Genomic DNA, 12,238 nt, shown 5'->3' on the forward strand with positions numbered 1-12,238 from the left:
AATCCAAATGTCAAAAGTACCAAGAGGTCTCAAGTTCAAATCCAAGGAAGGAATAAAAATCCTCTTGTATCCACAGAGATTCAAATGTGGTGACTTCAAACTATCTGCAAAACAAATGGTCGTCTGGGATTAGACTGCTCGCATACTGGGTTGGATATCCAGGTTATTTAAAAAAATGCAATTTAATATTTTTGGATTTATAACTATAAAATGATTACACAAGGGGAGTGCCTTTAACAAATTCCGTAAAAGCCAAGCCCACAAGACCCAACATCGCAAACCGCCCATTCCACAGCTCTGCATCCGACGTCATTATCCCCTTCGACTTCGACTGCACGCTAACCCCTTTCAACAACGGCACCAACGACGCCACTGACAACACCACGCTCGTCACCACAAACACCGTCACGCCGCCGTTGGAGATCTGTGTGAACACATCTTGACCACTGCTCAGCTCCACAGCCATTGTCGCCACAAACCCTATCATCGCCAATCTCCCGTTGATTCTTTCCGGTGCTGGTCCACTGAACGCCAAGACGTCGGTGAATTTGGTGCTGACCTTGGGAGCAGGTGGCGGTGGAGGAGTGGCCAGTGGTGGTGGTGGTGTTTTGGAATTGGTTTCAGCGTCGTTTGGTAGCTGAGACGACATGCATCTGACGGAGAAGACAGAATTCTTGTTGAAGGAAGGAAGTTGAGTGGCGGAGAGACGTGTGAACGGAGTTGCCATGAAGACTGAAGTGGCAGCCATTAGTGATTACAGAAGGATCTGAGGGAGGAGGAGGAGGAGGAGGTGGTGGTGATGATGGTGAAGAAGAAGGGTTTTATAGGGGAAGGGGGTGAAGACAAAGGAGTGGATATTTAGAGGGCCACGTTAGTGAGCTTTTGGGGCCTGATGACGTGGAGTTGCAAATGGCCGGTGAGACGGGGTTGTGGTAAATGGAGCCTCTACATGGTTCATTTCACTAGCTGTGGAATGTGGATGATGGAACCTTCTAGACTACTTATTTTAGTCCCGTTAGAATATTCGTTTATTTAATAAGTAAATATTTAAATATATATATATTTTTTTTAAGATATGACTTGTTACGATAAATTTTATATCCTATATAATATAAAATTATATATAAAAACATATGCTTTGTATTATTATTCAATAAATCAATGACATTAAGAAATTTAAATTAAATTGTATATTAAAAAACCAATAAATAAGACGTTAAAAAGATAAGTAATGTTAAATATTGTGTTACAAAAACCGTGCATTACCCCATGGCGTGCCTCAAACATAAAATGGCGTGAGACATAAGCCTTAAGCCACGACACGCCATGGCAGCTGTTGCGGCGAGCTTTTTCCAACATTGATTTATATACAAAAACTAATCAACTTTCCCATATTGAATTACTAAGTTCCTAAACTTTTTTTAAATGCATAAATTATTAAACTTTCTCATTTGAAGGATTAAGTTCCTGAACTTTTTTCTAAATAAATAAATCATTGAATTTTTAGAAATTGGTTAATTACATCATTTTAAGCCACAAAGTCTATTTGTAACCAGATAGAAAGGTTTTTAACTAAAAAAACATATTACTATTAGGGCCGCTTATCAAACGCTTATCCGGGTAAGCGCTTAACAAATCACATTACCTTACCGGATGAATATGGTGAGGATCAAGAATCTTACCCGGTAAGAGGAAGACAATGACCGAGAGTCTTACCTTGTAAGTGAGGGTGACGACTCTTACTATGATAAGCGCTTATCGGGTAAATTGTTGCATATAATGTCGTTTTAGTGGACTAAAGTCTTACCCGATAAGTAAGTGATAGTGTTAAATTTTACCGGTAAGCGCTTATCGGGTAAGTGTTTGGTAAACGGCCCCTTAGTGTTCTCAAACTATACACTATTCAAACCCCTTGCACATAGTGTCATCGCTCCCCCTAGCCAACCCTTTCTGCCCACATCGTCTTCCATTCTTCATCACTGTCCATTGTCAATCTCCCTCTTTCTGATATGTTTTTTTCTTTCTTTTTTGATCTTTTCTCTTTTTTGATAGTCTATACGTACACCATTATATTGTTGGACAAAAAGAGAATCAAAAGACAACAAAAAAAAAAGGGAGATTGATAGCAGGGAGCAACGACGACGATAGATGGTGATGTAGAGCGGACGACGATAGGCGGCGAGGAGGAACGATGGCGTTGGGTGCGAGGGATTTGAAAATGGTAAAACTGATATAAGTTTTTTTAATTCTAAACCTCTCTAGTCGGGTACATGTAGTTTTTTTTATTTAAAACGATGTAGGTAACCAATTTCTAAAGTCAGACTTTATTTATTCAAATAAAATCAAGGATTTAATCATTTAAAATGAGAAAGTTTAATAGTTTATTCATCCAAAAAACAGTTTGGGACTTAATCATTCATAACTACAAGTTTACAGAGTGTTTTGAACTTCTTATTTATATATTGCTAAGTGCATATCTACCTACTAAGAGGTTGTTTGTTTACCTCTTAATAGTTCCATTAAGAGGCATCTTCTAAATCGTTAAAAGATGAATCTTATTTGGTAAAAAAACATGTGCCTCTTAATGAATCTAAAATCATTTGTACAATTTTGTATCTTAGGTCTCCCTTAACTATTTAGCGCCTTAATTTTTCTCCTAACAATTACCGAACAATTATATTTCATTTTGCATTATATCATAATAGTCTCTTATTCATTCTGACTACCTAATCATTATATACCAAACCATTCAGCAACTGTCAAACAACTCATAACTTTCTCTTTACATATATTAATATAATGATTTAGTTTTTACATTTTTCCTAATGTATGATTTGAACTGATTTTAATTAAAAAAAAAAACTAGACGTGTATATAGCAACACCCTAATGATAACGTGTTAATATCAATTTAAATGCTTAAATAAATACTCATCAAGTGTAACGACATAAATAAACGTTAGTTGTGTATTAATACGATACAATTGGATCAAAAGGTCAATGCTAGCGGTTGCGTAAACGGTAGAGCTAAACGTTTTTAAAAAAATTAAATGTTATCGAATGTGAAAAATATGTATTAATATTTGTCGTATATCTATACTATATTATAAAGTATTTGACAAAAATTCTTAAAACTCATTTTTTATGCATGAAGTGCTGTTTATTGATGCATATTACTTAAAATTCATGATTATAAGTAAATTGTGTGTAAGTACGACTTATTAAAGCTCCATGTTTGAATTCGTGTAACCAAATGCGGATAAACATAATCAAATAGAGGATAAACATCTCATTTTATAATATAAAAAATCTAAAAATATAATTAAGATAATTATTGAGTTCTAACAAAATAATTATTTATTATCTTTACAAAAAAATTATTATTAAATAAAATATAAATTACTTTGTTTTTGAACCTAAACTAAATTATAATTAAAAAAAAACTGAATTAAAAAATTACATAAAAAATGAAAAAATTTAAAAAAATTAATTTGATACTAATATTGATATATTTTTTTCAAATTTCTGTGATATCTTCAAATTTTTGTTTTATTCAAAAATAAAAACATTATCGTTTTTTTCAAAATCACATAAGACCATATTATAATATCGACTGAGATAAAGAATAAAACAAAATATTAAAATTAAGATGTATCTCGCTGCATTGCGTGTTCCAGTAAATATAAATATAAATATTATATCCTTTAAAAATTATTATTGTAAATCAAGAACGCAAATTTACTGTAATTAGTTATTTAAAATAATTAAAATATATGTTTAAACAAACTATAAATTTTAACCATCTATAATAATAAAATGTACTATAATCTTTTTTATTTTTAAAGGGAACATTGTTTTTAAATAGACTATTAGAGTACTTGTGCAATACAGTGAGATGCATCTTGATTTTAATGTTCTGTTTTATTCTTTTGTCTCTGTCGATATTATAATACGATTTTATGTGTTTTTAAGAAAGCAATATTGATTTTATTTTTGAATAAAATATAAATTTAAAGATATCACAAAAATTTGAAAAAAAATATATCATTGTTAATATCAAATCAACTATTTTAAATTCTCATTTTTTATGTAATTTCTTTAATTTATTTTTTATTATAATTTAATTTAAGTTTAATCATGAAATAATTTATTTTTGGTTTATAAATATAATAATTAAATATTCTGTTAGAACTCAATGATCATCTTAATTATATTTTAGATTTTTTATATTTAAAATGAAATATTTATCTTGTATTTGATTATGTTTATCTGTAGTTAGTTACACGAATTCAGATGTGGAGCTTTAATAAGTTATACTTACGCACAATCTACTTGTAATCTTGAGTTTTAAGTAATATATATTAATAAACAGTATTTTATGCATAAAAAGTGATTTTTGAGAGCTTTTATCAAATCCTTTATAATATAGTATAGATAATCTAGTTCGAAAAAAATAATTTATAAAGAGTAAAGTTCAATTTTAACCTTGTAATTTTTAACTGATATCGTCATTTGTTATTCTCATTATATTAAAACAAATAAAAATATTATACTTTAACTTTAAATTGTAAAATAAAAAGAGAGAGAAAAAAAAACGGAAAACAAAAGGTGGTGTTTATTCTTTTTCTTTTAAAATTTAACATTAAAAATGAAAGGTGCTGGTTAACAGAAAAAGTTAACAATCGTTAGATAAATGGACCAAAACCATTGAAAATTGACAAATATATGAGATTAAATCTAAGTTTTTAAAGTTTAAGAAAGATATTCGTTAAATATCTCAAATTTGTCTTTGTAAAATATCTCAAATGCTATAATTGTCTTTGTAAGATGCTAAAATTTAGGTCTCACTTTGTTGGATCTCCAAGGAATAATACCAAACTTTGCTACTACACCATTGTTGCGTAACACAATTGGTTTTAAGTTGGTATACTTGCTGCTACAGATGGTTTGATGAGATGTCAGCGTTAGCCACCATATCGAACCTTGAGCAGCTCTGGCGGTTCTTCTTCCATTAAACCAGAACCGGCCGTCGCCAAGTATTTCCGAAGGGTCGTTTTACGGTCCGCAAGATACGTATGATCCAAGAAGTTTGCATATGCTTCATCACCAAGATTCTTTGCCGCCAACACGCTACATGAAGAGATTTCATCCGTCTCAAACCAAGTGATTAACTTTACAACTATCGTATTAAGTTTTTTATTGTAAACAAGCCATCGTTCTTGCAACAAAAAAAAGGTGGAATGAATACATTTTGTATGAATAGGTGGTTTGGACAAGTTATAGAATTACGAAGGCAAAAAGAATATTCGCGCAATATTTTGTCTAAAATCACTCGTTCTTTTTCATTTTTTTTGTAACAATGGTCTTTTATTAACGAAAAGCCACCCACAATGGTTCAAAGAAGGTGATTAAAGAACGGTAAGATTGAAATATTTGAAAAGCAAAAGAAATATACCGTTGTCTAAAGAAAACTTACCAATGGCGACAATATGTTCGACAAGGCAACACATCATCTTGCCAGATCTTCTCGATGCCAAATCGTCCATACCGCTCGTGGTATATCTCTTGGCTTCCTACAAAAAAATTGGGTAGAAGTTAGAAACAAGTCAGAGTTGGGATTGTCTTTTGAAAACATAAACATGTTGATTACCAACGAATTATGAAATCATCCACAATCGATAAATTCGTATAAGAATTCATATTTGTTTTCTTCCAACGTTGTGGATATGAAGTCGGATATTGTTATATATAGTATTCGATTCAACTAAATATTTGAACAGATTATAATTTCGAGTAATTATGGATTGCATGATATATGGACATCATAGTATAAACGTAATTAGTTATGCATAAATATAAAGAATGTCTATTCTGCAAAAAAGGGAATGATGCCACCCTCTGGAGCGCCCCCACCGTACCAGTCCCACAACCATCAAGGGGTTGTAAATCACGTGTCTTAGGGAGCAGGTGGGTGGTGACTAGAGTCGAACCCCAGACCTCCCACTCAATCTACCGCAAGAATATCTACCTCCTTATCTGCTAGACTAAAGCCGTGGGGATGTATAAATAATGTCTATATACATTATAACCAATTATGTATATCGAGTAATTAAATTTATATACAAATATCTATCATCTACTTGAACCAATTCAAACATTTTGATAGATCATTACAATGAAATCAAATAGTTATGAAGCAGTGAACATATTTTAGTTTTTCATTCCCACATAGGTACCTTAATCGGAAAGATACATCATATCTACATATTTCAGGCTAAAAATGCAGTCAATATTCTATGGAAGCTAAAACGGATTATAGGTAGCCTATGTTTATTCCGTCAATCCAATCTATACTTCACCTTATTAGTGTCAAAGGTTTACTATTTACCCCATATCAACTATCTTCTCTAACTCAAAGTATCGAAAGTAACCTCTAATAAAAACTCAAAACTTACTGCTATTATACAAATTTGTTCAGAAGTGGAGTACCTTTGCATCTATTCTGGAAATATTCCTCATCACTATATCGAGCACAGAGTACCTGTATTAATGACCAAAAAGAGTGGTCTTATAAGCAGATCAAAGAAATGTAAATTCCAGAAAATATTCTTTTTTATAAATAATTTTAGTCAGGTGACACTCACAGCGGGCATAGCATACTGGTTGCCTTCTAATGTTTCAGGATGGACCTTTACAACCAGCATGTCAGTTCTGTGTTAGGATAAAGCACAAAACTGGGGAACTTGAGATGGACTTTTATGCAACTTACAGCTAAAAAACGGAACTCGTGCTCCCTCTCAATGTAGGATGGAATCTGACCACCGTAATAGTGAGTTCTATTAGTACAATCATCAACTTTTTTATAAATTATTGTACCAAAAAAGATAATGTTCTAATGAATTTCAGTACATACCTCTGACTTTTTTATCTCAAAAACAGTAACTATAAGTGATTCACCTTCACATGGCTCCACACTCAAGCTTGAAACTTCCTGAAAACATACAAAATTATCATCTCATCACCAAATGTAATTGATTTTCCATCTCGAACAAGAAAAGTTAAGAACTCAAAGAAAAAACACAACTTAATGACCTCCGTTCCAGAAAAAGGAGATACATTTGACATTTGAGATTGAACAGACTGCTTTTAAACTTATCAAAATGGACTTGATTTTTGTTTTCTGAAAAAGGATAATTTCTTATTTTCTTGAAAATTTTGGTAATTACCTTCTATTTGTACCATATACTACAATCAGTAGAAATGAGATGCATTTCAACAAGTATACTTGTTGGGCATATGTCGCATTCAAAGTAAAGATCAAAGCATTGCACTTGCTGATTCAAGCGAAATTATGTCATGAAAACCATGTTCATGTTAGTATTTTGCCCAAAAGTCAACTGTTAGATGATTGTACTTCGTAACCTTGAGTTATGGTTTCATTAATACAGGCATTGTCTAATTATTATGTTTCATTCTAATACTCTCTCTGTGTATGATGAACATGTTAAAAATCCTAAAATGTTTTTTTCTTAAAAATCATTAGTCAAGTACTACATTAGACTTGGTTGAAGTAGCACGATTGAAACTAGCATACATAGAAACTCATATGGATGTTATAGGATACAAGTTGGTGAACTTGTGTAACGGACAGACCCACCATGAAAAAACTTCATGGGATACCATACGAGTGTTGGTGTTTCCCATATGAACATTGTATGTAACTTCCTTTGACTTCATAATCTCAAAATCTATTATGTGCAAGTCATATACTATGATGCTAGATCTAATCACAATGTAACATAGTGATATGATGGTGGTTGAGTGTATGACAAAATCATATTAATTTTGCTATTTTGCTGCATGTATGAATCCTGAAATCCCACTAGTTTATAGTTGGTTTCTAAGACTTTTAAGATCCATGGTCAAATGCTGAAATGCGTGTATACATTTGATCAAGGATCTAAAAGTTTTGCTTGCCAGTTAGTGTTAGCATATTCAACTAAATCAAGTTTTTGGCAAATATGTAACAATCCATAAGAATTTGAGTTTGAAATGTAATCCTTTTAATTTATAAAGTTGAATTATGCTTCTTTTTCAGGAAATGAGGCACAGTAACATTAATCATCCTTATCATCATAGCAAAAAAATCCAGCTCCATTATCATTGCTTTGAGTGAGTACTCAGAATTGTGCATACGGTACCTTAGTCTCAGGCTTGGCAATTCCACGCTCGAAGAAAATGGGAGCAACATGAGCAAAAACTCGTCTAAAGCCGTTCAATTTTGCAACTCTGAAGTTGATCAGATCGGGAAATGTACTCCTGGCACTCCGCTCTAATCGCTCAGAAGGCAGAGATCATACAAAGAGAAAGAGAAAATAAAGAATAAGCTGAACTTTGATTTGAATCTCAAATTTACAAATTCAAATATTGATATATAGTGCCTATGGTCAATTTCAACTCCTAAACTGATACAGTGATGCTATCAGTACTGAACGTCTCTATCAATTTCACATATGAATTACTAGGTTAGAGATTCAAAATCTGAGTGCAGCTCGCCTTCATTACTCCTCTTTTTCTGGGAATGGAGTGATAAAAACCAGAAACCATCAACATTCAAAACAAATGACTCTAAACAATCGATAGCAATGCGACGTGTACCAGAGAGCAGGGAACCGAAGCCACAGATAGACAGCGTCTCATCGGGAGAAACAATTTGCTCGAAATCGGACTCCGTTCTTAGTTCTATCCGCTGAGATGGATTCGATTGCAGGATCTCGCCGGAAGACGACATGGTTGACTGGGCGAGAAGGAGCCTCCGGTGGTTGCGTTGTCTGAGTAGAAAGCAAGATTGTGAACGAGTGAATTGAACTGGTAAAGCGAGTGAAGTAAGATAGGAAGTGCGATCGGAGGTGGTGTCACGCCATGGCGGATTTGTGATCGGCGAAAATGGAAGTCCGATTGAAATTGCATTCATGGAGTTTCAGTTTCCTGTAGCATATGAACAGCGAGGTTCGATGGAAATCGCATCAGATAAAAACCATCAAAATAATTTTACATTTTTTCCCAAAAAAATACCCCCCTTTTATTCTCTAGAATAAATTACGTTTTTAGTCCCTAAGGTTTTTGAAAATTTCTAATTTTGTACTTATAGTTTTAAAATTATGATTTTTATCCTTGGAATTTATAATTTATCATTTTTTAGGTTTTATAGTTTTTTTTTTTCATAATGCATTCGGAGCAAAAAAGGATAGAAAAACTCAAAAACTTTCATTTTTCGCCATTTTAGAGAAACAGTTGGATTTGATGTTATAAGTTAGGCATGGAAATGAGGCACGTCCTACTGGGAGAACTTGATGTACCCAATCCGACGGGGCCGAGAATTCCATACAAAACCGGGGATGGGGTAGGGTAACGTAATCCTTGACTCACCCCATCTTCGTATATAAAATATATCATATATTTACTAGTTGTGTATCCGCACAATACAGCGGGAGTCATGAATTTTAATGATTTTGAAGTTTCACTGGTTTTATTAGAGAAGATTTAACGATAATATAAGTTACATTTGGTCTTTACATATTAATACAATTTGAATAAATAAGAGTTATGGTTCTAATTACAGTTTATCGATGAAAAAAAATTGTATGACAGTTTAAAATCCAATATATTTAAACGACTCTACAAATGTGTTCGATTTACACTAAGAGCAAAGAATCCAGAGATCGAGAGCGAGACCGAGAGTTATAGAGCAATTGAATGGGAAATGAATGAGATAACTTTTAATAACTTATGATGAATATCAATTTGAATTTCACATTGAGGGATAGGGAGAAGACAAAAATATGAGAAGGTGAAGACATAAGTGAAAGGTGTCAAAAGTATCTTGGGAACATGAAAAGAAGATGTAATAATGTGCATTGGTAACTTGTGATATATGTTATTTTAACTGTAAATTAAGAGATTTTAAGACCAAATGCATAAAGTAGTACTTAATACATTATGAGTTGTTTTTAAAACTTTATGCATAAATGTATAGTATTTTGTGCATTAAAAATTGTTTTTAAGACTTTTGATAAATCTGGTTTATAAGGTAATATAAATTATTAAATACTTATATACAAAAAGAATTAGATTTAGTATTATTTTTTTTAGATTCAGATAGATAGAGTATTTTGGTTTTTCTTCTTATATACATTTTTTTCTAACTTGATTTAATTTTTTAAGATAAGTGTTTGATCAAACAATAACGTCTGATATTGTGATTTACTGATTTTGTTAACATATGAATATTTGATACTCCATAAAAACAAAATTTTGGAAATACGTGAGATTTAAACATTGATCGTTTTGGATCGAATGTGTTTTTTAAAATATATCACATAAACAAGAAAAAGATCTCCGATTCCTCATTTAGACGGGGATGGGGATTTGATCGTATTCCCCAACAGCATTCCCATGCCTACCAAAAGCTTACATAAGAATTGGAGGACCCAATGGAACATACAGGTTCTAGAAGGGGGTAAATTGCAAATCCTAGAATTCAAAAATCAAAATCACATGTTTTCCGTAAGAAAACCCCCAATTTATTGGCGCTCAATTAGAACCCTAGCTCTGTGATCCGTCTTCTCTTTTGTTTATAATCTCGCTATCTTCGCTACTGCTGTTCAATTTTTAGCATAGAGGCGCATTGGGTTCTAATTTCGGTATTCGAATTCAGTTTAGTTGCAACTTTTAAGCATTTTTCTGATGCCTAAACGGAAGGCGAAAAGGGCCACTAAGCAGTCTAATTCATCTCGTACTCGGTGTGACCTTGCTACAAAAGGAGCTCCAGAAGAAAATGTATTCATTGATCAAGAAGGTATCTGTTTTTCTTATATTTTTTCTTAACTAATGTAGTTTAGCATTATGAAAACGTAGCAAGAACATAATTGCGTAATGATTTGGTTATCCGATTGAATTTTTGTTAAAGAAATTTATAAGTTTTGGGTCTTTGATAATGGAGCTTCGGTGTTTGTTCTAAACGACAGTTGAATCTGCTTATAGTTGGCCCCTATTGTTGAGGATCTGGGTTTCATGCTTATGGATAATTCTTGGATCGTGTATTATTGCACTTTCTAAATACTATTCGACCTTCGGTTTCACAAAATCAGTATGAGATAATCCAAGAAGTCACTCTTGTTATTCAGGTAGAAAGACTCTAGTATATCACACCCTAGATGAAGTGTTTTGCATATTTACATGAGAGATCATGGTTACAAGGTAGTTAGATAGTTAATCAAAAACTGCATGGCAGTTACAACCGCATGTGGATAAGGTTGAAACGGATTATAGGCAGGTTCAAAAGCTCCAAGTCAGAAGCCTACCCAGAAGCTATGCTCCTAGAACCCTGTAAGGGGGTGCAAACCCCTTTGAATGACGATTTAAGGTGATGGGGGTAATATTTGTGATAGTACACTCTGCACCTCCTAGCTCACATTATATCTCTCTTGTCACCTAGTTGATCCCTTGTAAATCACGATTAGTCAATTACACCAAAATGCTTGATGACACTAAAGTCACCAACACCTATCAGACGCTTTGATTAGTGAGTATATGAGGTCGTTCCAAAATTAGATATTGCATTTTGACTTCGTTGAGTAAAAAGATTTGAAATCTTGTAACATTTGAACTTGATATGCAGTTATTTGTCTTGTGGAATCAGACTTACATAATACGCACAATTGCTTGATCCTATAAACTTTAATTTCTATAAAGTAGTCTATTATCCATTAGGTCATTTAAACATATTTGGCATCCTATAATGCCGATTTTGTTATGGTAGCACCAACATTTCTTTCTAAATGACCTCTTGTTATATAGAAACATGAAGCATGTAGTGCTTATAAATTCATAGTAATCTTTCTTAAGAAGAAACGAAACACGCTGCATACGTTCTCTTAGGGCCTGTTTGTTTTTCTAAAAAAACCACTTAATTGCCTCTTATGTCTGAATCGGTCAGACGTTGAGGCATTAAGTGCGTTTGTTTTTTTTAAAAATTAAGTGCTTAAAAACTCTCAAAAGGTCTGAATTGTTTAGAGGGATCCTAAAGTCTGAAAACCTCTTATTCATTGTCGCCTACCAGAGTCTGAAATCCTCTCGTCGCATCTCTCTCAATCGATCTCCTTGAAATCGCCTTGCGTCGCCTACCGTCTTCTTCTCGATCTCTCGATTAGTTCTATCCATCTCGATCTCTCGATTAG

The 12,238-nt window shown here is 33.0% G+C and overlaps 3 protein-coding genes across 3 annotated transcripts in view; 1 reads left to right on the forward strand and 2 right to left on the reverse strand.

Annotated features, from left to right (window-relative positions):
- Nucleotides 1-214: 214 nt before the first annotated feature.
- LOC112529814 (early light-induced protein 1, chloroplastic-like) lies at nt 215-748 on the reverse strand. Its single transcript, XM_025141223.1, has one exon. The coding sequence runs from the start codon at nt 746-748 to the stop codon at nt 215-217; it is 534 nt and encodes a 177-aa protein (XP_024996991.1).
- A 3,977-nt stretch (nt 749-4,725) lies between these two features.
- Nucleotides 4,726-9,005, reverse strand: LOC112529491. Its single transcript, XM_025140798.1, has 8 exons — nt 8,658-9,005; nt 8,201-8,331; nt 6,913-6,990; nt 6,769-6,813; nt 6,644-6,688; nt 6,489-6,540; nt 5,476-5,572; nt 4,726-5,129 (listed from the first exon to the last, which is right to left on the reverse strand). The coding sequence occupies exons 1-8, from the start codon at nt 8,971-8,973 to the stop codon at nt 4,964-4,966; spliced, it is 930 nt and encodes a 309-aa protein (XP_024996566.1). The 5' UTR covers nt 8,974-9,005; the 3' UTR covers nt 4,726-4,963.
- A 1,646-nt stretch (nt 9,006-10,651) lies between these two features.
- LOC112499625 overlaps nt 10,652-12,238 on the forward strand; it is an 8,076-nt gene continuing 6,489 nt past the window's right edge. Inside the window, exon 1 of the mRNA XM_025102934.1 lies at nt 10,652-10,857. Within this exon, the coding sequence (XP_024958702.1) occupies nt 10,746-10,857 (112 nt within the window). The 5' untranslated portion in view covers nt 10,652-10,745. The remainder of the gene's footprint in view (nt 10,858-12,238) is intronic.

The sequence above is a fragment of the Cynara cardunculus genome (genome assembly GCF_001531365.2).
Source record: "Cynara cardunculus var. scolymus isolate 2C chromosome LG 16, CcrdV1, whole genome shotgun sequence".
NCBI lineage: Eukaryota > Viridiplantae > Streptophyta > Magnoliopsida > Asterales > Asteraceae > Cynara > Cynara cardunculus.

Coding starts and splice junctions, on each gene's coding strand:
- LOC112529491 (XM_025140798.1), bottom strand. CDS start 8,973: ATGAATGCAATTTCAATCGGACTTCCATTTTCGCCGATCACAAATCCG. Junction 6,814..6,912: donor TTGAGATAAAAAAGTCAGAG/GTATGTACTGAA, acceptor TACGGTGGTCAG/ATTCCATCCTACATTGAGAG. Junction 5,573..6,488: donor TTTCCAGAATAGATGCAAAG/GTACTCCACTTC, acceptor ATTTTTTTGTAG/GAAGCCAAGAGATATACCAC.
- LOC112529814 (XM_025141223.1), bottom strand. CDS start 748: ATGGCTGCCACTTCAGTCTTCATGGCAACTCCGTTCACACGTCTCTCC.